Source organism: Halichoerus grypus, chromosome 6 (assembly GCF_964656455.1).
Source record: "Halichoerus grypus chromosome 6, mHalGry1.hap1.1, whole genome shotgun sequence".
In the NCBI taxonomy this organism is placed as follows: domain Eukaryota; kingdom Metazoa; phylum Chordata; class Mammalia; order Carnivora; family Phocidae; genus Halichoerus; species Halichoerus grypus.
The window spans coordinates 5,048,995-5,072,021 of record NC_135717.1 but is presented as its reverse complement, the minus strand read 5'-3'; the positions used below and the strand labels follow the sequence as shown (position 1 = coordinate 5,072,021).

At 42.8% G+C, this 23,027-nt stretch overlaps 2 protein-coding genes across 5 annotated transcripts in view; one reads left to right on the top strand and one right to left on the bottom strand.

The window, feature by feature from the left end:
• CCZ1 (CCZ1 vacuolar protein trafficking and biogenesis associated) overlaps positions 1 to 2,013 on the top strand; it is a 31,025-nt gene extending 29,012 nt beyond the window's left edge. Inside the window, exons 13-15 of the mRNA XM_036123581.2 lie at positions 7 to 165; positions 438 to 565; positions 1,665 to 2,013. Coding sequence (XP_035979474.1) covers positions 7 to 165; positions 438 to 565; positions 1,665 to 1,720 — 343 coding nt within the window. The 3' untranslated portion in view covers positions 1,721 to 2,013. The remainder of the gene's footprint in view (positions 1 to 6; positions 166 to 437; positions 566 to 1,664) is intronic.
• Positions 2,014 to 3,823: 1,810 nt separating this feature from the next.
• Positions 3,824 to 23,027, bottom strand: part of RSPH10B (radial spoke head 10 homolog B) — a 51,779-nt gene continuing 32,575 nt past the window's right edge. For all 4 annotated transcript variants that reach the window (XM_036123573.2, XM_078074318.1, XM_036123575.2 and 1 more), the window contains 5 exons: positions 22,740 to 22,880; positions 20,752 to 20,877; positions 19,206 to 19,299; positions 4,963 to 5,161; positions 3,824 to 4,111 (listed from right to left, as the gene is read on the bottom strand). In XM_036123573.2, the coding sequence (XP_035979466.2) occupies positions 3,937 to 4,111; positions 4,963 to 5,161; positions 19,206 to 19,299; positions 20,752 to 20,877; positions 22,740 to 22,880 (735 nt within the window). In that variant the 3' untranslated portion in view covers positions 3,824 to 3,936. The remainder of the gene's footprint in view (positions 4,112 to 4,962; positions 5,162 to 19,205; positions 19,300 to 20,751; positions 20,878 to 22,739; positions 22,881 to 23,027) is intronic.

Here is a 23,027-nt window from a genome sequence, read left to right as displayed (position 1 = left end):
TCACAGGTCTGAAAAAGAACCCCAGTTTAAGTTTATCTACTTCAACCATATGAATTTAGCTGAGAAAAGTACAATTCACATGAGGAAAACACCTAGTGTGTCACTTACATCCGTGCATCCGGATTTAATGAAGATTCTGGGTGACATCAACAGTGATTTTACTAGGTAATTCTAACAACTGCTCAACTTAGGTGTCCCCTTTCTAAGGAGAGAAGAGGCATTGAAGGAATCCTCTTCAAAGGAGTGGCCCCGAGCCGCCTCAGAGGGCCACCCTTCCAAGGAGATCAGGAGGCCCCAAAGTCGCTGGTCACTTGCACGTGACTCCCCACACTTTTCATGTGACTGGTTTCCAGTTTCTGGTCTTAGAATGTGTGTGTCTTTCACGCTGTAACTAACCCTATAACAAACTGTTGCGTTTTGGAACTCATGTCTTGCAGAGTGGATGAGGACGAAGAAGTCATTGTGAAGGCGATGAGCGATTACTGGGTTGTCGGGAAGAAGTCTGACCAGCGGGAGCTGTATGTTATTCTGAATCAAAAAAACGCAAACCTGATTGAAGTCAATGGTAAATAGGCTTTGGTACTTGAGCAGAACTTGAGTGCTGTCCATTCAGTGTGCCGGGAAACCTGCTAGAGAGTGAGTCACGACTGTGGGGATGTTGAGCAGATGCCTGTTGCTTAAAGGAAACCATGGTTTGATCCATTCTGTGTTCTTCTATAGCACAGTGCCTTGAAAAAGTACATGAAAAACTTCCCTGTGTTACAGGAGACCTGGAGTGGCTGAAGGAAAATTTTCTATAATGCTAAAAGGAAAAAAAAAATCCCATGGCTTTATTCACCGTGTATAAAAATGTCCACTTTTATTCCCGGTGATAAAGAGACATCCCGAGGCAGAGCTGTCAGGTTCCCTGCACAGGTTACAGCCCCCTGTCCGTGGCTGAGCAGACCAGTGGCGCGGGACCTCCCGCCCGCCTTCCAGTTGTCTGGTCCCGAGCGCACTGTGGTTCCAGCGGTCGCCTCGGCTGATCCTGACAGCTGCTTGTGCTGGAGGAGAGGGTGGTGCCCCTTCACCGCCTCGGGCTCTCTTGCTGCTCCGCTTGAGCGGGACGGTTGGGGCAGTGTTCTACGTAGGAGAAAAGTTAGGTGTGTGGTTTTGTTTTCTGCACAAATCTGCTAGGACACAGTACATTTTTCTCTTACTAGTACTTGTAGCAAGAGTCGTGTGCGTTAGAAACAGCAGTGAATGCAGCCAGCGCAGAGGGAATGGAGTCATGGTGGTGCCGCCCCTGCCGAGCACTTGAACCGCGGCCCAGGTGGCAGCCAGGGTTCCTGGAGGGTTGTACCCCATTGTCAGCGTTTAGAAGTTGCGCTCCAGTCCCCCAGCCCGTGGGTGTGTCAGGCGCTTGCGCCTCCCCCGGCCCCGAGGAGCACTGTGTGGCACAGCACTGAGGTCTCGGGGCACTCAAAGCTTTTGTTGTCCTTTCTCTTGATTGATGAACATTTCTGACCTAGGCCTCGGAGCTTAAAGGTCAGTAAATGCAGACATTTATTCCCAACTCTATTCCAGAAGAGTTTAAAGTACTAACGTATATCCTATAACCTTTTAAGTGAAAACCTCAGTTTCTCACTCCCCTGTTTTCTGCCTTTTTTTTTTTTTTTTTGCAGAAGAGGTAAAGAAACTTTGTGCAACGCAGTTCAATAACATATTCTTCTTGGATTGACCCATAATGGCTCGCCGAAACATCTTTTAAAAAACAACTCAGCAGGCATTTTGTTTACCGCTGCAGGTTCTCGGTCATATTATTGACTGAATTAATGACAATAGTAAAGCAATACTTGCTTTGAAGAATCAAATTTCTACTCAGTCTGATGATCCGCTGGGGTTTTTAGATTTTAAATATTTATGTGGAAATAATTAAAGGTAGTCGGCTACATCTCTTTCATTCCATTCTTTTGACATTATGTGAATATTTTATTGGAAAATAAGACAAATAAATTGTTAAGGTTTTTAAAATTCTGGTTTGGCTTTGAGTCTCTCACCTGTTGCTTGCTTGTGGACCACTCCGCTCAGAGGGCCCCTGGCTCGTCCTTGGGGATATTCTAGCAGCTAGAGCTTCTTGGAGTTTGGGTCCCTTCCCTGGTCACTAGATCTGTGGTAGCGAACCCAGAGCATTTGGCCAAAGTAATTGCTAGACTTGGTTTTTCTCTTGAGTACGAATGTGATTTTTAGACCACGTATAATACAAAGGACTGAATGGAAGTGCCCCAGTGCGGTCTAAACGGCAAGCATTCTTCATTTGTCGTGTAGAACCCTCAAGTGGCCACAGCTGCTTGTGTCCTCACAGCTGAGATGTAGCCTGGCTGGAATTTTTGTTGCCATTCTCATGTCTTATGTAATTTACTCTTTCCATTATGAAATCGTGAATCACTCTTCACCCATGAGTTACCTGAGACGGTGTCTCTTTCTGGCAATAGAAGGCATTCTGTATCATGTATTCATTGCTGACTTATTAATTGCAGCACAATTAGATCATGGTCTCGGATGTATCCTTTGAAGTTGTACTTTTCAACCTAAAATGCAGTCAGTGTTTATTCTCTATTGCAGTCCTGTTTCTGCGTGTTCAAACTTTTCAGTTTCCTTGCTTATCCTTACTAAATGTTTGTCTTTTTGATCTGTTTCCTCCCTATAATTCTGCCAGCTTTTGCAAGGCCAAGATGTAAGACGTTTATGAATAATGCATCTTTTGAGGGGGTTGGTCCTTTTATCAGTATTTCTGGGTTTATCCCTGTTCAGTTGTTTGCTTTATATTGTTCTTTATTTTTTTTAGAGAGAATGAACAGGCAAGGGGTGGAGGGGCAGGAGGAGAGAGAGAATCCCAAGCAGGCTCCACACTGAGCACAGATTCTGACAGCGGGCTTGATCTCACGGCCCTGAGACCATGACCTGAGTCACCCTGGCGCCTCTAAATTCTGCTCTTTCTAATATTGCTTACGATTCTAGTTATCTCGATTAGATTTTCCTGGTACATCTTTTTTCGTATTTTACTTTCATCCTTTGGTTTTAAGAGGTTTCCCTTGTAAAGAGTAACAGTGAAGTGAATTTCGATTTTGAACTCAGTCTAATTATCTGGGGGCTTGGGTGGAGGAAGAGGGGAGTTGAACCTGCTCACGATGGTGAGGTGTATTGGCACTTTTCCCACCATCTTTGGTGATTTCGGTTTCCAGCCTTTTTCTTTGTCGTTTTCCCTTTCCCCAGCTTCATGTTGGATGATCGTTTCCTTCCTTCCACTAGTTTGGAAGCTGTAGGTTGTATTTTCATGCTTTTGGTGGTTACCCTTAAATTTAACACAAATTAGCATAACATTTTCTAACACAGACTTAAAGTTTCACTTACTGCCGGCTGCACACCTATTCCTCAGCCTTTCCGTCTTCGCCTTTTGTCCCTGCAGTTTTCGCGGTGCTGGGGGACTGGTGGGAGCAGGGAAGGAGTGGATACAAGGCAGCACGTGAGGACAGGTACAATTTGGATACAGGGTGGTGACGGGCACGGGAGGTGGTCCAGGCTCTGGCAGGGAGCCCTGAAGAAATGTTTGAATAAATCTGTCCACCACCAACGGTCTTCTGATGAGTTTTATCAGATTCTAAACTTCATCTCCAATACTGTACTTTGGAAATAGCACACGGGTATTAAATGCATGTGCCTTCAATATATATATATTTTTAAATTATTCAGCTCCGTTTTCAAAATGCAGGCATTTCTGTGATTCAGCCACATAAGAAACATGAAATGCAGTGGCCCAGGCAGTGGTATTTCAAAGACACTATGACAAGAAGTAAGACACAATTTTATTGGTCAGGAAATGTGTTACCATGCTTCCATTGTAAGCTCCTTTTACATCTGCTTGTTCTTGGGGCTCGTTTCCAAACCCAGTAACCTCTACTTTTTCTTTTTCTTACTTATGACGGGCTTGCTGGATTGGGACACTGCCGTGTCCTCTTTAGGGGGGCTCAGTGTGAAACTTGAGGATGGGGCATCCGCCGGTTCCTTGAGCACAGTGATGTCGACATCATAGTCTGGTCTTCTGGCCTCTTCCTCTCTCAAGGTGTTCAGCCTAACACAGGAAGCAAACACAGGAAGGTACCTTTGATTTTTCTTTGCAATTTCAAAACCAGTTTTATGCTGTATTATGTTTATGCCTAGTAGGCCATACCTAGATTTCAGTAGTTTTTGTAAGCAGAACTGTAAATTGTCCTCACTTTGCCTGAAATATAAAGTGATGCCATGTCTAGACAGTCCAGAAGAAAATTCTCATGTATCTAAAGTGATTTTTGAACCATTTTCCTCTGTAGCAACTTAACAGCTAGTAAGTGGCCTTTTAAAATATTCTTGTGGTCTTTGCCCGTAAGTATAGTTTAATGCTTTCTTCAACAGACCAACAGGCTCGACGTGTGCTTTGCAAAGAGCAGGCTTTAGCACTCTGGCCAGATGTGACTGCACAGTTCTCGACCATGGTTCTAGAAAGGTGGGCGAGCGGCAGGTAGTGGGTGCTCACCGTGTGCCAGGCACTGTTCCGGACACTCTACAGCATCAGCTCACTAAATCCTCACGACAGCCTGATGGGGGATTATCTGCACTTACAGATGGGGACACCAAAGCACGGTGAGTGGTCCTTGCCCAGGGCCACCCACCTGTCAAGGGGCGGGGTTGGGAACTGAACCCGGTCGCCTAGCGCTGGGGCCGCTCAGCTGCTGCGGGGCCTCGCCTCTCTGTGTGCGCTTTGGGGCCCAGATGTTCTCACCACCTGAGAGAACCGGTGGTCACAGGCAGGATCCTTCTGGCAATTCCAGGTTCTCGGAGGAGCTGCCTCCTTTAGGAATTTGTATACTTTTAATGAAAGCATTTGGTCCCCAGAGATGGGAAGGAAAGATGGAGGAGAGGAGCTGAGAGGTTCTGTAAGGTTACCTTGCCTCCAACTCATTGTTTTCGAGTTTCCTCTGGTGGGCCATGGCCGCGTGATGCAGCCTGTCCTCCCTTATTTTCTCCTTGAGGATTTCTTCACGTTTATGTGCAGGGAACAGTATATTCATGAAAAAGATATACATACTTGTGACCCACACAGCAAGTTTCTCCTTTTGTTCGTCCTTGGATTTTTCTTTTCTCTCTGGAAGAAAGTTTAAAATGAGCATGAATACAATTCCAGTTCTGCCACTTCCCATGATGCCTGAGCATCCTCATCCCCTGTGAGAGGGGATGATGCTGTGCTTCCCCCCAGGCTTGGGAGGGGTAAGGTAACCACAAAGTGCTTCACTGACTACCTGGAACAAGGCAAGTGTCAGTAGACCGGAGCTACGATTGTCAACATGTTGAGTCTCCTGGTATTTTTTTTCTAAATGGATAAGTATTTTGGTTTTCTAAAATTAAAACTATGGAAAATTTGCATCTTCCATGTTTCACAGGGGAAAAAACCCTTGGTTTTTGCATGCATTGTCTTTAAAGGCAGTTTTCATTAAGAAAATAATGTAAGAAGATTTTTTAAAAAGATTTAGAGAGTGCAAGTGGGGGGAAGGGGAGAGGGAGAGAATCTCAAGCCGACTCTGCACTGAGCACAGAGCTCCATGTGGGACTCGATCTCCCAACCCTGAGATCATGACCTGAGCCAAAACCAGGAGTCAGACGTTCAACTGTCTGAGCCACCCAGGCGCCCCATGAAAGAGGATTTTTAACTAACTCTTAATTGGTGAGAGCTGCTTCACATCTACTAGGTCCAACAGATAGCCACTGTGGAATATGTTTAAATAGCTGATTCTGGGAAGATAATGCTTTGGACTGTTCTGTAATACCAGTAAGCGCTGAGATCTCTCAAGACAACAAGTGTTTTTAGACTGTCTCTAGCGTGGGCTACTCTGCTGTGTGAGGGCAGGGATGGGTGAGGAGTGTGGGGATGGGGACGATGGAAAGGTCAGGTGCTGTGAATAGTCCACCTTCCTGTCCCAGGAGCCACTGTGGCGAGCACAGAGTGGAACACTAATAGGAAGAACCTTGATACCAATGCCCGATTTTACAAAGACTGAGGGAAGCCTTCATCGGCACTTCCCACATGAGTTCCTAGGTTCTAGAACATCAGTATAACCCGTGGCGGGCCTAGCCTTGAGAGAATGTTGTGCATGGAAGTAACTGATGAAGAACAACTCACCGGGATTGTTGACCCTCTTCCAGGCTCTGGGCACCATGTCACCGGGCAGGCCCAGCCTCTGCTTCAGAAGTAGCAGAGTGCAGTAGTTAAGAGCACAGACATGAGCCAAACAAGTTAGAGTCAAGGCTCAGCTCTGCCACTTACTAGCTCTGCGACCTACAAGTGAATATCTGTGCCTTGGTTTCCTCTTCTGCAAAAAGGGAACCATGGAGGACCCATGTCACAGAGGTGGTATGAAGGTTAGATGATTTAATAGTGGTTTTCCCACAAGCCATGTTTGCCAAAGCAAATTATTATAAAAGATTATGCACCAGGAAAAAATATCTGCCAAATATATCAGATAAATAATGACTTGTATCCAGGTTACATAAATAACTCAATGAGACAACCCAATAAAAAAAATTTAAACACACCACTAAGTGTTGGCCAGGACATGGAAAGACCAGATCTTCTCATACATTACTGATGGCAGAGATAGAATGGTATGGCCAATTAGGGAAACAGCCTGGCTAGTTATATCACACAACAATTCCACTGCTAGGTATCTATCCAAGAAAAGTGAAAATATGTCCACCATGCCTTGACACCAGTTTTCACTATTCGTGATAGCCCAAAGTGGAAACAGCCCGGCTGTCCATCCCAACTGATGAAGAGATAAAATGTGGTTTATTCATACAATGGAACACTACTCAGCTATGCAAAGGAACAAAATACTAAGACCTGTTATAGCATGAATGAATCCCAAAGTAATTACAAGTGAAAGACAGATACAATGGACACAATTCCATTTATATGAAATGTCCAAGAAGAGCAAATGCACAAGGAGAGAAAGTAGGTCATTGGTACCAGCCGCCCCACAACACCTGATGCCCCTCACCCATGTAACATTAGTGGGAGTGAGCCCTCACAGCATGTGGGCCAGGGAGAGACCACAAACTTGAGTTTTAGCACCCACCTTGGGAAAGCAAAAGGGAGGCTGCCAGCACTCAGCCTGGTATATCACAGGATCGAGAGAAGGTGCATGGGCTTAAGAATTCTGCCACAAAAGGGACCAAGAAATGTTGAACAGGTGTATCCTCAGGTGGTCTGAGAAAGCTTCAGAATCCCTAGCAACGCCGAAGGAAGGTTTTGTTAGTGGAGACTTCAGGGGCAAAGATAGCAACACAAGACTTCAAGGAACACAAACCATCTAAGAAACATGACACCACGGCAACAGCACAATAATCTTCCGGTAACCAGCCCCAAAGGTATAGAGAGAGGTCTGTGACTGACCTGAGCATTCAAAGTAGCCATTTGAAGGACACGCAGGGAGCTACAAGCACACACACAATTCCATGAAATCAGGAAAACAACCTACGAACGAAAGTTTGTAGATGGAAATCAAAAAAAATTGTGGAGCTGAGAAATAAAGTGCATGAGATGAAAATGCAGTAGAGCATCAACCACAGAATGGATCAAGCGGAAGAAAGAATCTGTGGACTAAAAGGAACTTTTGAATTAGTATTGTTTAGATTTCATTAACTTAGCATGGTTTAGGCTCTGGGAATTCAGCAGTGATCTCCCTGCTCAGGTGGTTTTTATGCAACCCCCTCCCCTTTCCCAGGGGAGAAACAGGGTTTTGTTTTGTTTTGATCTTCGTCACGTTTTCAGGTCTTGGTTATACTGATTTTGTTAAATGAGCTTTTTTTTTTATGCTTGGAGTTTTAAAAATAAGCATGTAAGAACAATTCTTATTGGTACTGTCTTTTAAGTTTTTTGCTCATAAAATTAAATTTAGGAGAGCAACTTTTTGATGGTTTTTGCCCCATGATTATTCAGGTTTTCTGTATTTTTCTGAGTCTATTTTTGTTATTAATATCTTCCTAGAAAATAATTTCAAATTTTTCATATGTATTAGCTTAGAGATGTATATAGCATCCTTTCACTACACTTAAAAAAAAAAATCTTGTCTGTGAGGATTTTTTCCTTCCAAGTGAGATGGTATGTGTTCTATAACTCTCATCCTGACTACACTAGGTTAGGGGTGTCTATCTTCTCACATAAAGAACCAGCTTTCAGAATGATCAATTTTAGTAACTTTAGTATTTTTGTTTTATGTATAATTTATGAGTTTATATTTTTGTCAATGCCTTCCTCCTGCTCTCCTTGTATTTCATTACTCCTCCCTTCTACCCTTTTGGGCCAAATGTTGAAGTTACCATGTTTTCTTGTTTAATAGTGAAAACATTTAACACTATACATTTTCTCAGGCTATAGTTTTGACCATGTCTCATAGGGAATGTTTCTATTATTTCACTTTTCTAAGTATTCTCAGAAATGTAATTTTCTTTTTCTCTCAGGATTATTTAGAATAGAGGAACTCATATTTGGTGGGGCTTTTTGTTGTATTGGTTTTGCTTTTAAGGTCCAAGTGGTCGTGTGATATTTTACTTTTTAACTCAACACACCTGGCCCTTTTTTAATAGGAAGAGCCCAGTGGCATTGGATGACCCCAGCCAAAGGAGAGGGATGAAACTGGAAGCCGGTGTGGACCGGGCTGAGTAATGACCTGGGAGTTGGGGAAGTGGAGGCAGCAGATAGAATTTTAGCAGGAAAAGGGATCATATTAGAAGGAATATGAGGCACCAAATAAGGGTTTTGTTTTTAACTTGAGCATCTTTAAAGACCATCTTACATCATACACAAAAATAAAATGGATTGAAGACCTAACCAGAAAACTTCTAGAAGAGAACATAGGCAGTAGTTTCTGACATTGGCCCTAGTGGCATTTTTCTAGATGTGTCTCCTGAGGCAAACAAAAGCAAAATAAAGCTATTGGGACTACATCAAAATAAAAAGCCCTTGCACAGTGAAGGAAACCATCAACAAGACAAAAAGACAACCTACAGAATTGGAAAAGATGTTTGGATATGATATATCTGATAGGGATTAATATCCAAAATATATAAAAAACCTATCACCAAACCCAAATAATCCTATTAATAAATGGGCAGAGGACCTGAATACGCATTTGTCCAAAGAAGACATACAGATGGCCAACAGACACATAAAAAGATGAACATCACTTATGAGAAATGCAAATAAAAACCACAATGAGATATCACATCTGTCAGAATGGCTCAAGTCAAAAACAAGAAATAAGTGTTGGCAAGGATGTGGAGGAAAAGGAACCCATGTGTACTGTTGCTGCACTGAATGCAAATTGGTACAGCCACTGTGGAAAATGGGATGGAGGCTCCTCAAAAAGTTAAAATTACCATATGATCCATTAGTTCCACTACTGGGTATTTATCCAAAGAAAATGAAAACACTAATTTGGAAAGATACATGCACCCCCATGTTTATTGCAGCATTATTTACAATAGCCAAACATGGAAGCAACCCAAGTGTCTATCCATAGATGAATGGATGAAGGTCTGTGTGTTTATGTATATATATGTATACACATGTGTGTGTATATATGTATGTACGTATTTATACACATGTATGCATACAGTGGAATATTACTCAGCCATAAAAAAGAATGAGATCTTGCCATTTGCAACAGCATAGGTGGACCTAAAGTGTATAATGTTAAATGAAGTCTGTCAGAGACAAATACTATATGATTTCACTCATATGTGGAATTTAAGAAACAAAGTAAGAAAAAAAAGACAAACTTTTAAATACAGTGAACTGGTGATTGCCACAGAGGTGAATGGGGGGGATGGGTGAAATTAAAAAGGGGTTCAAGAGTACATTTATCTTGGGGCACCTGGGTGGCTCAGCCAGTTAAGTATCTGCCTTCAGCTCAGGTCATGGTCCCAGGGTCCTGGGACCAAGGCCCACGTCAGGCTCCCTGTTCAGCAAGGAGTCTGTTTCTCCCTCTGCCCCTCACCCCACTTGTGCTCTGTCTCTCTCAAATAAATAAATAAAATCTTAAAGAAAAGCATACACTTATCTTGATGAACAGAGCAATGTGTAAGATTGTTATATTGTACACCTGAAACTAACACTGTGTGTTAATTATACTTCAATTTTTAAAAAAGTGAATGAGACTCCTGAGAAAGACAAATCAACTGTATAAGGATATAGTCAACAGTATCAAGCTTGAGAGATGGACATGCAGGGCCCACACTGGAGGAACAGCTGTCCTAACAGACTGTGACAACTTGGTAAGATCACGCTCTTGGGAGTCAACTCCAGGAGAAGTGACATCACCACAATGGGGACATGGGCCATTGCCTGGCTTCACTCCCTCTCCAAAAAAAGAACCAACAACTATTCATGGACAAGACACCACTGAGAGAATCCTAGACTACAGGGGTGAAGCTGAAGCACCCCCTTCACCACAGAGAACAAAACAGCACTGGAAGGGTAAGAGGAACGGCTACATGCTGACCACACTCCCCTCTCCACTCCCAGGCTGCCACAGCACCAAACTGAGGCTTCCCCTGAGCCTGTGGTTCCTCCAGTGGGAACAGAGAGTCCAGGGTAGACATCCAGCTCCCCAGCATTGTGGGTCACTTCTTGGGGGCCCCCACTCCAGTCTTACCCCATGGGAATTGCTAGGGAATGTGGGGGCTCAACCACTGGGAATTTGATTGTGACAGAAGGGGGAGGGGCTCGCAACAGCACTGAGATCTTGGCAGACTGAGTTCCTACCTGCAGCACCCAAGTGGCAGCCCCAAACAGCATCTTTGCTCACCTACAGAACCAAGTTGGTGGTGAAATCTGACCAGGAAACTCCATAGGGTACAGGTCAGCCTGATTAATGGCCTCAAATGAAGAGCTGTGCCAGCCCTGGAGCCTGGTTAGTGCCCACTGCCCAGACAGGAGAGCTGAGTCATAGCCTGGCTTATGGCATCTGAGCAGAAAGGCAAGAACACCTGGAAGCTGCATAATCCATCACCACTTAAGCAGAAAGTATGGCAGCCAGTTCCACGTATGGAGGCTTCCACTGCTCAGCCAGAAAGCCTGGCCAGAACATCTGCAAAGCTGTATAGCCCTGCAACATTTCAGCAGGCTGGTAGGCAGAGCTGATAGCCTACAGAGCAAAGCCAGTCGCCCTGTTTAGCCAGGGACTGTGGGCGCATGGGTTGGCTTGAGTCAAGACCCCAAACAAAGAGCATTATCAGCCTCGGAGCAGTTTTCCCTCTCCACTCAGCCAAGGAAACTAATTCATAACAGTACTTCCCCCCCACCACCTCCACCCCACCTCACCTCATTGCTGGATAGTCTTTAGCCCACCCAACAGCCCTGCACTTGAACAGAGAGGACAGCCTAGGACTTTCCCTGTCTGCAGAGCAAAACCAGTAACCTGTCTGTGGCCAGGGAGTTCATTTCACACACTTGCCTGATTCAGGTACCCGAACAACAAGCCATGCAGGCCATGGGCCCTGTCCTGCTGCCCTGCCAGAGTAGGGACGCTAATTCGTAGCCTCATCTACAGCTGAGTATACTACTCAACCTGACAAGAATACCCAGGCAACATGAAGCCTATCCTGTAGCCGCACTTGGGCAGGGAAGCAAGCCGTCAGTCCTACTTAAAACTGCTCTCAGCCAGCAGCACCCTTCCTCCTCCAACCTCAGAGCTCAAGCAGTAGCCTTGCCACAAAACAGACCTAACAACAAGCGCTACCTGCCTAAGAAAGTACCACCAGACACATCCAGAAACCCAAACTGAGCTGATGCGTGAGCAACTGTCTCTGCTAATGCAAACCTGTAAAATCTGAAAGAGGATACCACTTGCTCAAATGCATAGATACCAAAGCAAGGAATCAAGGATCATGAAAAGCAAGTAAACATGACACCACCAAAGGAAACTAATAAAGCTGTAATAGGTGACCCTAAAGAAATGGAGATCTATGAACTGTTGAAGAATTCAGAACAATCCTCTTGAAGAAGTTTAGTGAACTACAAGGATACACAACTACACAAAATTAGGAAAACCATGCAAGAACAAAACAAGAAGTTCAACAAAGAAGCCATCAAAAAACCCAAAAACAGAAATCCTAGAGCTGAAAAATACAATGAACAAACCGAAGAATTCAATAGTAAGATTTAAAAGCAGACTGGATTATGCAGAAGAAAGAATCAGAGACCCAGAAGACAGGGCATTTGACATTACCCAGTCAGAGGAGCAAAAATAAAAAAAAAGGTGAGGAAGGCCTACAGGACTTATGGAACACAATCAAAAGAAACGATATTCCCATTATAGAAATTCCAGGAGGAGAAAAAGAGATAGAAAGTATATTTAAAGCAATAAGTAATGGCTGAAAACTTCCCAAACCTAAGGAGAGAAAAGGACATCCAGATCCATGAAGCCGTAAAGACCCCAAATAGGTTGAACCCACGGGGGGGGGGGGGGGGGGGGCTACATTGAAGCACATTATAATCCTCAAAAGTCACAGAATTTTGAAAGTAACGGAGAAGAGAGAAGTTACATATAAGGGAACCCCCCTATATGACTACTGACTGGTTTTTCAACAGAAACTTTTTAGGCCAAGAGAGAATGAAATGAACTATTCAAATATTGAAAGAAAAAACTGTCAACCAAGAATTCTACCCAGCAAAGTTGTCCTTCAGAAATGAAGGAGAAGAGGTACTTTTCTGAAAAAACAAAAGAAGGAGTTCATCACCACTAAACCTGCCTTACAGGAAATACTTAAGAGTGCTTTAAGTAGAAGTTAAAGGATACTGATTAACATCATAAAAACATAAGAAGGTAGTGTAAAACTCACTGGTAATAGTAAATACATAAATTCTGTAATATAATGGTGGTGCATAATTCACTTGTAACTCTCGTTCAAAAGTTTAAAAACATAATAAAAATAACTAATTATAATAATCTGTTATTAGTTACAGAATATAAAAAAATGTGTAAATGGTAACATCAGTAACCTAAAACTTGAGGGGGAGAAGTGTAAAATTTAAGAATTCTAATGAACTTATCAGCTTAAAATAGGGTGTTACAATTCTAAGACATTTTATATAATCCTTATGGTAACCACAAGGGGAAGAAATCTGTAGTAATAACATGAAAGAATATGAATTTTAGAAGTCAGCATACTGATACCAAAGGCATCAAAACATGAAAAAACACAGCAGGATAAAAAGGAGCAGTAGCTCTACAAAACAATCAGAAAACAATTAAAAAGGGCGCCTGGGTGGCTCAGTTGGTTAAGCGACTGCCTTCGGCTCAGGTCATGATCCTGGAGTCCCGGGATCGAGTCCCGCATCGGGCTCCCTGCTCAACAGGGAGTCTGCTTCTCCCTCTGACCCTCCCCCCTCTCATGAGCTCTCTCTCTCTCAAATAAATAAATAAAATCTTAAAAAAAAAAAAAAACGATTAAAAAAAGAGCAGTAGTTAATTCCTTACCTATCAATAATTTAAGTGTAAATTAAGATTGAATTCTCCAATCAAAGGCATAGAATAGCTGAATGGATAAAAAGACAAGATCCAACAATAAGCTGCCTATGAGAACTCACTTAACCTTAAAGACACAGACTGAGAGTGAAGGGGTGGAAAAGATATTTCAAGCAAATGGTAATTTTAAAAAAGGCAGGGGTAACTAATATCAGACAACACATACTTTATTTTTTTTTTAAGATTTTATTTGAGAGAGTGAGTGGGCAGGGGAAGGGCAGAGGGAGAGGGAGAAGCAGACTCCCCGCTGAGCAAGGAGCCTGATCTGGGACTCGATCCCAGGACCCTGAGATCATGACCTGAGCCGAAGGCAGACGCTTAACTGACTGAGCCACCCAGGCATCCCCAGACAGCACAGACTTTAAACTAAAAATGGTAAAAAGAGACAAGATCATTATATAATGATAAAGAAGTCAGTCCATCAAGAAGATACATTTATATTTATGCAGCCAACTTCAGGGTACCTAAATAAATAAAGCAAAAACAGAGCAAAAAGGAGAAATAAGCAATATAATAATAGTTGGAGACTTTAATACCCCACTCTCAACAATGGATAGGTCATCCAGACAGATAATCATTAAGGAAACAGCAGATCTGATCAATGCTATAGAACAAATGGACCTAACAGACATATACAGAACATTCTGACAACAGAATACACATTCTTCTCAAGCACACGTGGAACATTTTCTAGCATAGACCATGTGTTAGACTACAAAGCAAGTCTTAGCAAATTCAAGATTGAAATCCTATCAAGTATCTTCTCTGACCACAATGGTATAAAACTAGAAATCAGTAACAGGAGGAAAACTGGAAAATTCACAAACACGTGGAAATTAACACTCTCCTGAACAACCAACGGGTCAAAGATTAAAGGGGGACATTTAAAAGTATCAAGAAACAAACTGAGGGTTACAGAAGGGGGGGTGAGGGGACAGGGTAACTGGGTGATGGGCATTAAGGAGGGCATGTGTTGTGATGAGCACTGGGTGTTATATGCAGCTAATGAATCGTTGAACAGTACATCAAAAACTAATGACGTACTATATGTTGGCTAATTGAACATAATAAAAAAATAAAAGTATCTTGATACAAATGAAAATAGAAACACAATATACCAAAGCTTACAGGTTGCAGCAAAAGTGGTTCTAAGAAGTTCATAGCAATAGACATCTCCATTAAGAAACAAGAAAGAGGGGCGCCTGGGTGGCTCAGTCGTTAAGCGTCTGCCTTCGGCTCAGGTCATGATCCCAGGGTCCTGGGATCGAGCCCCGCATTCGGCTCTCTGCTCGGCCGGGAGCCTGCTTCTCCCTCTCCCACTCCCCCTGCTTGTGTTCCCTCTCTAGCTGTCTCTCTCTCTCTCTGTCAAATAAATAAAATAAAATCTTTAAAAAAAAAAAAAAAAGAAACAAGAAAGAATTCAAATAAACTAACTTAACTCTGCCTTAGGGAACTAGAAAAAGAAACTAGATCCAAAAGTTGCAGAAGGATGGAAATAAAGATTAGAGCAGAAATACACAAAATAGAGAACAGGAAAATAGAAAATATTAACAAAACTAAGATTCTTTGAAAAAAATATTGATACCTTTAGCTAGACTAACCAAGGAAAAAAATCAAATCAACAACATTATAAACGAAAACAAACATTATGATTAATACCACAGAAATATAAAGGTCATAAGAGGCTACTAGGAACAATAAAACACCAACAAACTGGATAACCTAGAAAAAATGGAGAAATTCTTAGGAACGTACAACCTACCAAGACTGAACCAAGAAGAAATAGAAAATCTGAACAGACCAATTACTAGTAAGGTTGAATTAGTAACCAAAAATCTCCCAGCAGAGAAAAGCCCAAGACCAGATAGTTTCACTGTTGAACTTTATCAAACATTTGAAAAATTAATGCAAATCCTTCTCTAACTCTTCCCAAAACTGAAGAGGAGGGAAACCCCCAAATTCATTTTACGAGGTCAGCATTACGCTGATGCCAAAGCCAGAAAAGGACACTACCAGAAAAGAAAACTACGGGCCAGTATCCCTTTTGAATATAGGAGCAAAAATATTCAATAAAGTACTAATACACCAAAATCAACATATTAAAGGGATCATTCACCAAGTTCAACTGGGATTTATCCCTAGCATACAAGGATGGTTCAACATATGCAAATCAATGTGATACATCACATTAATAGAATGAAAGAAAAAACTATATGATCATCTCTGTAAACACAGAAAAAGCATTTGACAAAATTCAGTATCCATTCATGATTAAAAAAAAAAAACCCTTAACAAATTAGGTACAGAAGGAATGTACCTCAACATAATAAAGGCTATATATGGGGTGCCTGGGTCGCTCAGTTGGTTGGTGTCTGACTTCAGCTCAGGTCATGATCTCAGGGTCCTGGGATTGAGCCCCGCGTCGGGCTCCCCACTTGGCAGGGAGTCTGCTTGTCCCTCTCACTCTCACTCTGCCCCTCCCCCTGCTTGTGCTCTGTCTCTCAAATAAATAAAATCTTTAAAAAAAAAAAATAAAAGCTATATATTACAAGCCCTCAGTTAACATCACACTCAATAGTGAAAGACTGAAAAATCTTCCTCTCAGATCAGGAACAAGAGAAGGATCCACTCTCACCACTTTTATTCCGTATAGTACTGGAAGGTCCTAGCCAGAGCAATTAGGCAAGAAAAAGAAATTAAAAATATCATAATTGGAAAGGAAGAGGTAAAATTGTCTCTATTTGCAGATGACATGATTTTATATGTAGGAATTCCTGAATACTCCACCAAAAAACTGATAGGTCTAATCAATGAATCCAGGAAAGTTGCAAGATATAAAATTAGCATACAAAAATCAATAGGGTTTCTATACACTAACAATGAATTATCAGGAAAAGAATTAAAGAAAATGATCCCATTTACAATACCATCAAAACAATAAAATGCTTAGGAATAAATTTAGCCAAGAAGTAAAAGATCTCTACTCAGAGGACTTCAAGACATGATGGAAAGAAATTGAAGACGACAAATATAAATGGAAAGGTAACCTACATTCATGGATTGGAAAATTTAATATTGTTAAGATGTCAGTACTACCAAGAGCCATTTATAGATTTGATGCAATCCCTATAAGATTCCAGTGGCATTTTTAACAGGTAGAAAAAACAGCTCTAAAATTTATATGGAACTACAAAAGACCCCAAATAGCCAAAGCAATCCTGAGAAAGAACTAAGCAGGAGGCATTTTACTTCCTGACTTGAATCTGTGCTACACAGTATAAAAAGCGTAACAGCATGGTAAAGAGACACAAAGACCGGGCGCCTGGGTGGCTCAGTCGGTTGGGCGACTGCCTTCGGCTCGGGTCATGATCCTGGAGTCCCGGGATCGAGTCCCGCATCGGGGTCCCTGCTCGGCGGGGAGCCTGCTTCTTCTCCCTCTGACCCTCCCCCCTCTCATGTGCTCTCTCTCTCTCTGTCTCAAATAAATAAATAAAATCTTAAAAAAAAAAAAACAAAAAAAAAACAGACACAAAGACCAATGGAACAGAATCGAGAGCCCAGAAATAAACCCATGTGTACAGTCAGTACTTGACAAGGAAGCCAGGAGTGTTCAATGGAGAGAAGATAGTCTCCTCAATAAGTGGTGTTGGGAGAATTGGACATTCACACATAAAAAAATGAAACTAAACCCCTATCTTACACCATTCGCATTATCTCGAAATTGTTTAAAAATTTAAATGTAAGATGAGAAACCTTTTATAAAACTGCTAGAAGAAAACAGGAAAAAAAGCTCCTTGACATGGGTCTTAGCAAGGATTTTTTGGCTAAAGCACAAGCAACATAATCAGAAATAGACTAGTAGGATGATGTCAAACTAAGCAAAAGAAGTGAACAAAATGAAAAGACAACCTGTAGAATAGGAAAAAGTATTTGCAAACCATATAGCTGATAAGGGCTTTAAATCCAAAATGTATAAAGCACTACAACTCAATAGAAAAAAAATAAAAATAGGCAAAGCATCTGAATAGACATTTTTTCAAAGAAGATACACAAGTGGCCAATGGGTATATGAAAAAGAAATGCTCAACATCACTCATCATCAGGGAAATGCAAATCAAACTGCAATGAGAGATCACCTCACACCAGTCAGAATGGTGAGCATCGAAAAGACAAGGATAGGGGCGCCTGGGTGGCTCAGTCGTTAAGCGTCTGCCTTCGGCTCAGGTCATGATCTCAGGGTCCTGGGATCGAGCCCTGCATCTGGCTCCCTGCTCGACCGGAAGCCTGCTTCTCCCTCTCCCACTCCCCCTGCTTGTGTTCCCTCTCTCGCTGTGCCTCTCTCTGTCAAATAAATAAATAAAATCTTTTAAAAAAAAGAAAAAAAAAAAGACAAGGATAACAAATGCTGCGAGGATGTGGAGAAGGGGAGCCCTCATGCACTGTTGGAAGGAATGTAAATTGGTGCAGCCACTCTTGAAAACAGTATGGAGGTCCCTCAGAAAATTCAAAATAGAAGAGTCATATAGCCCAGCAACTCTACACCTGGGAACATATCCAAAGGAAACAAAAACACTGTGGAAGAGATCTCTGCACCCCCATGTTCACTACAGCATCATCCACAACAGCAAAGACACAAACAACCTAAGTGTCCAATGGATAGATGGATAAAGAAGTTGTGGAATATATACAATGGAACCTTATCTGTTAAAAAGGAGGAAACCCTGCCATTTGTGACAACATGTTTGGGCCTTGAGGGCATTACGCTAAGTGAAATAAGCCAGCCGGAGAAAGACAAACACTGTATGATCTTATATGTAGAATTTTAAAAATTCACTAAAAAACTCATAGAAAAAGACCAGATTTGTGGTTACTGGAGGCTGGGGTTGGGGGAGGGGGGATTGGATGAAGGTGGTCAAAAAGTATGAATTTCCAGTTGTAAGATGAATAAGTACTAGGGATGTAATCTACACCATGACAACTATAGATGCTGCTGTATGATATAGACAAACTGTGAAGAGTGGATCCTAAGAGTTCTCTCATCACAAGGAAAAACATTTTTTTTGGTTATCTCTATGAGATGATGGATGTTAGCAAAACATACTGTGGTGATCATTTCACAATATATGTATGTCAAATCATTATGCTGTATACCTGAGACTCGGGCTCTAAGTCACTTACATCTCAATAAAACTGGGGAAAAAATACAAAAACAAAGACAAAAAAACCTCAGCAGGATCAAGCCTTGAAAGTGAACTCCATCAAGCGGGTGGCAGCATTGGAAATAGCACTACCAGCCTAATTACATTTTTTTTTTTTTAAAGATTTTATTTATTTGAGAGAGAGAGAATGAGAGAGAGAAAGCACATGAGACGGGGGAGGGTCAGAGGGAGAAGCAGACTCCCCGCCGAGCAGGCAGCCTGATGTGGGACTCGATCCAGGGACTCCAGGATCATGACCTGAGCTGAAGGCAGTCGCTTAACCAACTGAGCCACCCAGGCGCCCAGCCTAATTACATTTTTAAAAGACAGCTGTACATTTTTATAAACCTTCTATCATTTATAAGCAACAGTGTACAAACTAGAGTTCAATCATTAAAATACTCACCATTTTGGGATAAAAAAAAGGTTAGCCCTTTTCCTGGAGATTTAAAGTTCATTTTGGAAATTCTTTCATCACTTAGAGACTTCTTGATCTTGGGCTTTTACATAAAAGAAAATAACAAAGCAAAATATGACTTCTGCATCATTGTGGACTAAAACCAATTTGCTACATTATAAATAATTAGAAAATTATTCATGAGGCCATTCTCTTTAAGCAAAAGAGACTACGTTTGACTATTTTAACCTGCATAAAATATTGCTATTTGTACAATTAAGGAAATGAATGACAGTTATTGTATCCACTAGAACACTCCTCCCAAGAAACTAAAGATTTGAAAGTCTTCCGTGGCTCTGTTGGGAAAGTGTTTAACTACATACAGTTAACCGCACCTACGTTCTGATATTAACGGCATTTTTAACCGGATATGTGCTGTTGGGAAAGTGTTTAACTACATACAGTTAACCGCACCTACGTTCTGATATTAACGGCATTTTTAACCGGATATGTGCTGTTCACACCATTTCTGCCTCCAACTAGATCTCGCCCTTGAACCCCAGGCTTGCGTCTCCCATCTGTGCCACCTGAAGCCTAACGTGTCCAAAAGCAGCTCCCTAATTTTGCCCCCAAACTCCCGTCCCCCACCCCAGCCTTCCCTTTACAGTAAATGACAACTGTATCTCCCGGGCATTCAGGCCAAAAGGCTTAGAATCATCTTGGCCGTGTCTTTCCCTCTCAAACTCCACAGCCTTCAACAAACCTGCACATCATTCCGAGAGCTTCCTTACCGGTTTGTCAACAGGGAAGCCACAGGGAGCCTTCTGACCCTCTCTGCTCTGGGGCCTTCTCATCGCAGAAAGCAAGCCAGGTCCTCACCATGGCCGGGTGCCCTCCTGGTCTGGCCCCACTGCCCCGCCGAGTTCCTGTGCCCCGGGCCACTCCGATGTGGCTGCAGCTGCTGAGCCACTTGTCTTTCAACAACCCAAACGCCCCCACCTCAGGGTCTCCGCACAGAACAGTCTTCCTCCAGATGATCGCATGGTTGCTTCCCCACTTCATGTGTGCTCGAATGTCGCTTCATCAGAAGACCTGCCACTGCGCAGCCTGCCTCGCTCTTCACCACGTCGCTTACACCTCGTAAGTGTGGGGACATGTAGCAGTGTGGGGACGGGTGCAAACTCTGGAGTCAGACTGCTGCATACGGACCCCCAGCTCCACTGCTCACTAGATGCGTGACTGTGGGCAGGTACCTAAACTCTTCATGCCTCAGCTCCCCCCAAGACAGTAACTGTACCCGAAGGTGGTTTGGGGGGTTAAATGAGCTCATACTGGGAAGTGCGTGGCACCTGGTAAACACCCCAAGAGTGTTAGCTGTCGCTGCCGTTCGCGTGTCTCCCCCTCACTGGAATGTGAAGTCCACGAGAGGACAGGTTTTTACCTCACTGCAGATCACCAGCATATAGAAGCGTGCGGATCACACAGTAGGCACACAAAGCCCGTTGATAACTGCAGCCAGGTAACTACTGTTACGTGGTTAGTTGTAAATACGAACCTCTGATCTCCGTATTTTGCTAAGATCGAGCATGAGCCCTAGCTTGCTTGAAGATGACTTGGTGCTGCCGTCCTGCAGATCCGATTCCTGGCTTGTTCCTATACTTGAACTCCTGTTCTGGATGTTCTGAGCAAGGACAAACACATAAGAGGATTTGGGGTTTCCATGGAAACACACACACGATTTTTTAAAAAATATTTTATTTACTGGGGCACCTGGGTGGCTCAGTGGGTTAAGCATCCAACTCTTGGTATCAGTTCAGGTCACGATCTCGGGGTTGTGAGATCGAGCCCCACGTCAGGCTCTGTGCTCAGCAGGAAGTCTGCTTCTCTCCCTCTCTCTCTATCCCTCCCCCCACTCATGCTCTCTCTCAAATAAATAAACCTTTAAAAAAAAAACAAAAATTAAAAAATAATTGAGAGAGCGAGAGCATGAGTAGGGGGAGGGGCAGAGAGAGAAGGAGAAGCAGACTTCCCACTGATCAGGGAGCCTGACACTCGGGGCTCGATCCCGGGACCCCAAGACCATGACCTGCACCAAAGTCAGACACTTACCTGACCGAGCCACCCAGGCGCCCCCACACACAATTTTAATGAAGTATAATTTACAGTTAAGCTACACATAAGGTGTACTTACTGTTTGATGATTTTTGACATGTGTACACCTGTGACATGATCAGCTCAGTCAAGACAGCAAACATATCCATCAGCCCCAAGCTTCCTGTGCCCCTCGGGAATCCACCCTTATCCTCAGGCAACCACTGATCTGCTTTCTGTCCCTACAGATTACTTTGCGCTTTCTAGAATTTCATATAATTGCACTTTTTTTTTTGTCTGACTTCTTCCACCCAGCAGAATTATTTTGATTCATCCTTGTTGTATCCTGTATCATGAGTTATTTCACAGCTGAGTCATACTCCATTGTATGTACCGAATAGGATTTACCTTGTTGGACATGTGGAATGATATATTAAAAACCAGAGGTGAACATGGTCAGATGGTTTCTGAGGATGACCCCCAGACCAGTGTTCACACTCGGTTATTAGAGCCCATGTGATGCCATCCATGAAATCATGGACAAATTCAAGGTGGACATCGACTTCCCTCAGAGCAAAGCGCCAGACCATGGCCCATGATAAGGCTCCCAGACTGACTTGGAGAGGCCATCAGTCATATCCTCAACCTGGACAAGGCATATCTAGTTGGTGGGATGGACTGTGAGGTGAAGTTGAACATGAAGCTCTCAGCACACAAGGAGTCTGAGACACATCAGGGGATTTGTGGGAAGAGTCAATCTTTACACAACAAACAGTGACATTGTATGTGCAGGTCTGAAGAGTTTCCCAGCTGTGAGGCTCCATTGGCCCCCAAGACTCTCCCTGTGGCTCCAAATGAATGGCTCGAAAATCAGAAATCCTCCAAGCCTACTTAACCCGAAACCCCCACCTAAAACTAGTTTATGTCAGTTTGCCCCAGCAGCCGGATCCTTCAGTAGGGTGGCTGACACTGCCCCTGCTCCACCGAGGTCTTGCGATGGAGCCTCGTGTCCAGCAGGCCTGTCCTATGAGCTGGCCCCATCCTAAGAGAACCAGCTAGCATCTCATGTACACTCAGGAGCTGTTTATTAGCATCTTCACTCTGGAACAGGTTCTCCACTCTTGTAAACACTAGATTGCATAATGAAACATTTCATAAGAAAATTATCTCAGATATTCTAAGCCTCCTGGTCTACCCAACATGTTGGTAGGCACTCTGACCTTCATTAGGATATCTCCGCTACTGTGGCTAGGAGTCTACGCCCTGGGTCATGACCAAGGACCTAACTTAAAGACAATACACCCTTCCAAAATGTGAAAAGAAGTCTTAAGTTTTTTCTTAAGTCTTAAATTATTTCCTGAAGGGTTATAAAAGCCCAAGATAGTTTTGATCCAGTTTAACCGTTCCAGAATGAAACCATTTCTTGCTCCATAAATTCTAAGATACCTTTACCTGATTTGTCATGTAAGAGCTTCCATGTTTGTTTCCAGACAGGTCATCATTTGGCAAATTTAAATAGGTTTTAGTCATTTGTTCAGTGACAGAGATGAGTGCGAAGCTTAAGAGAGCTTCAAAGAATTCCAGGAAAACCAGCTGAAACAAAGTATAAAGGGTCTTACTCATTTTGACATACCCTGAGGTGGACCAGTGATTCAACTGGGTGTTCGTCTCTGTCTCCGGACAATGCCACCTCATTCAACGCTCAAGCATCGTGGGTACACACCAATTTGAAACAAAAAC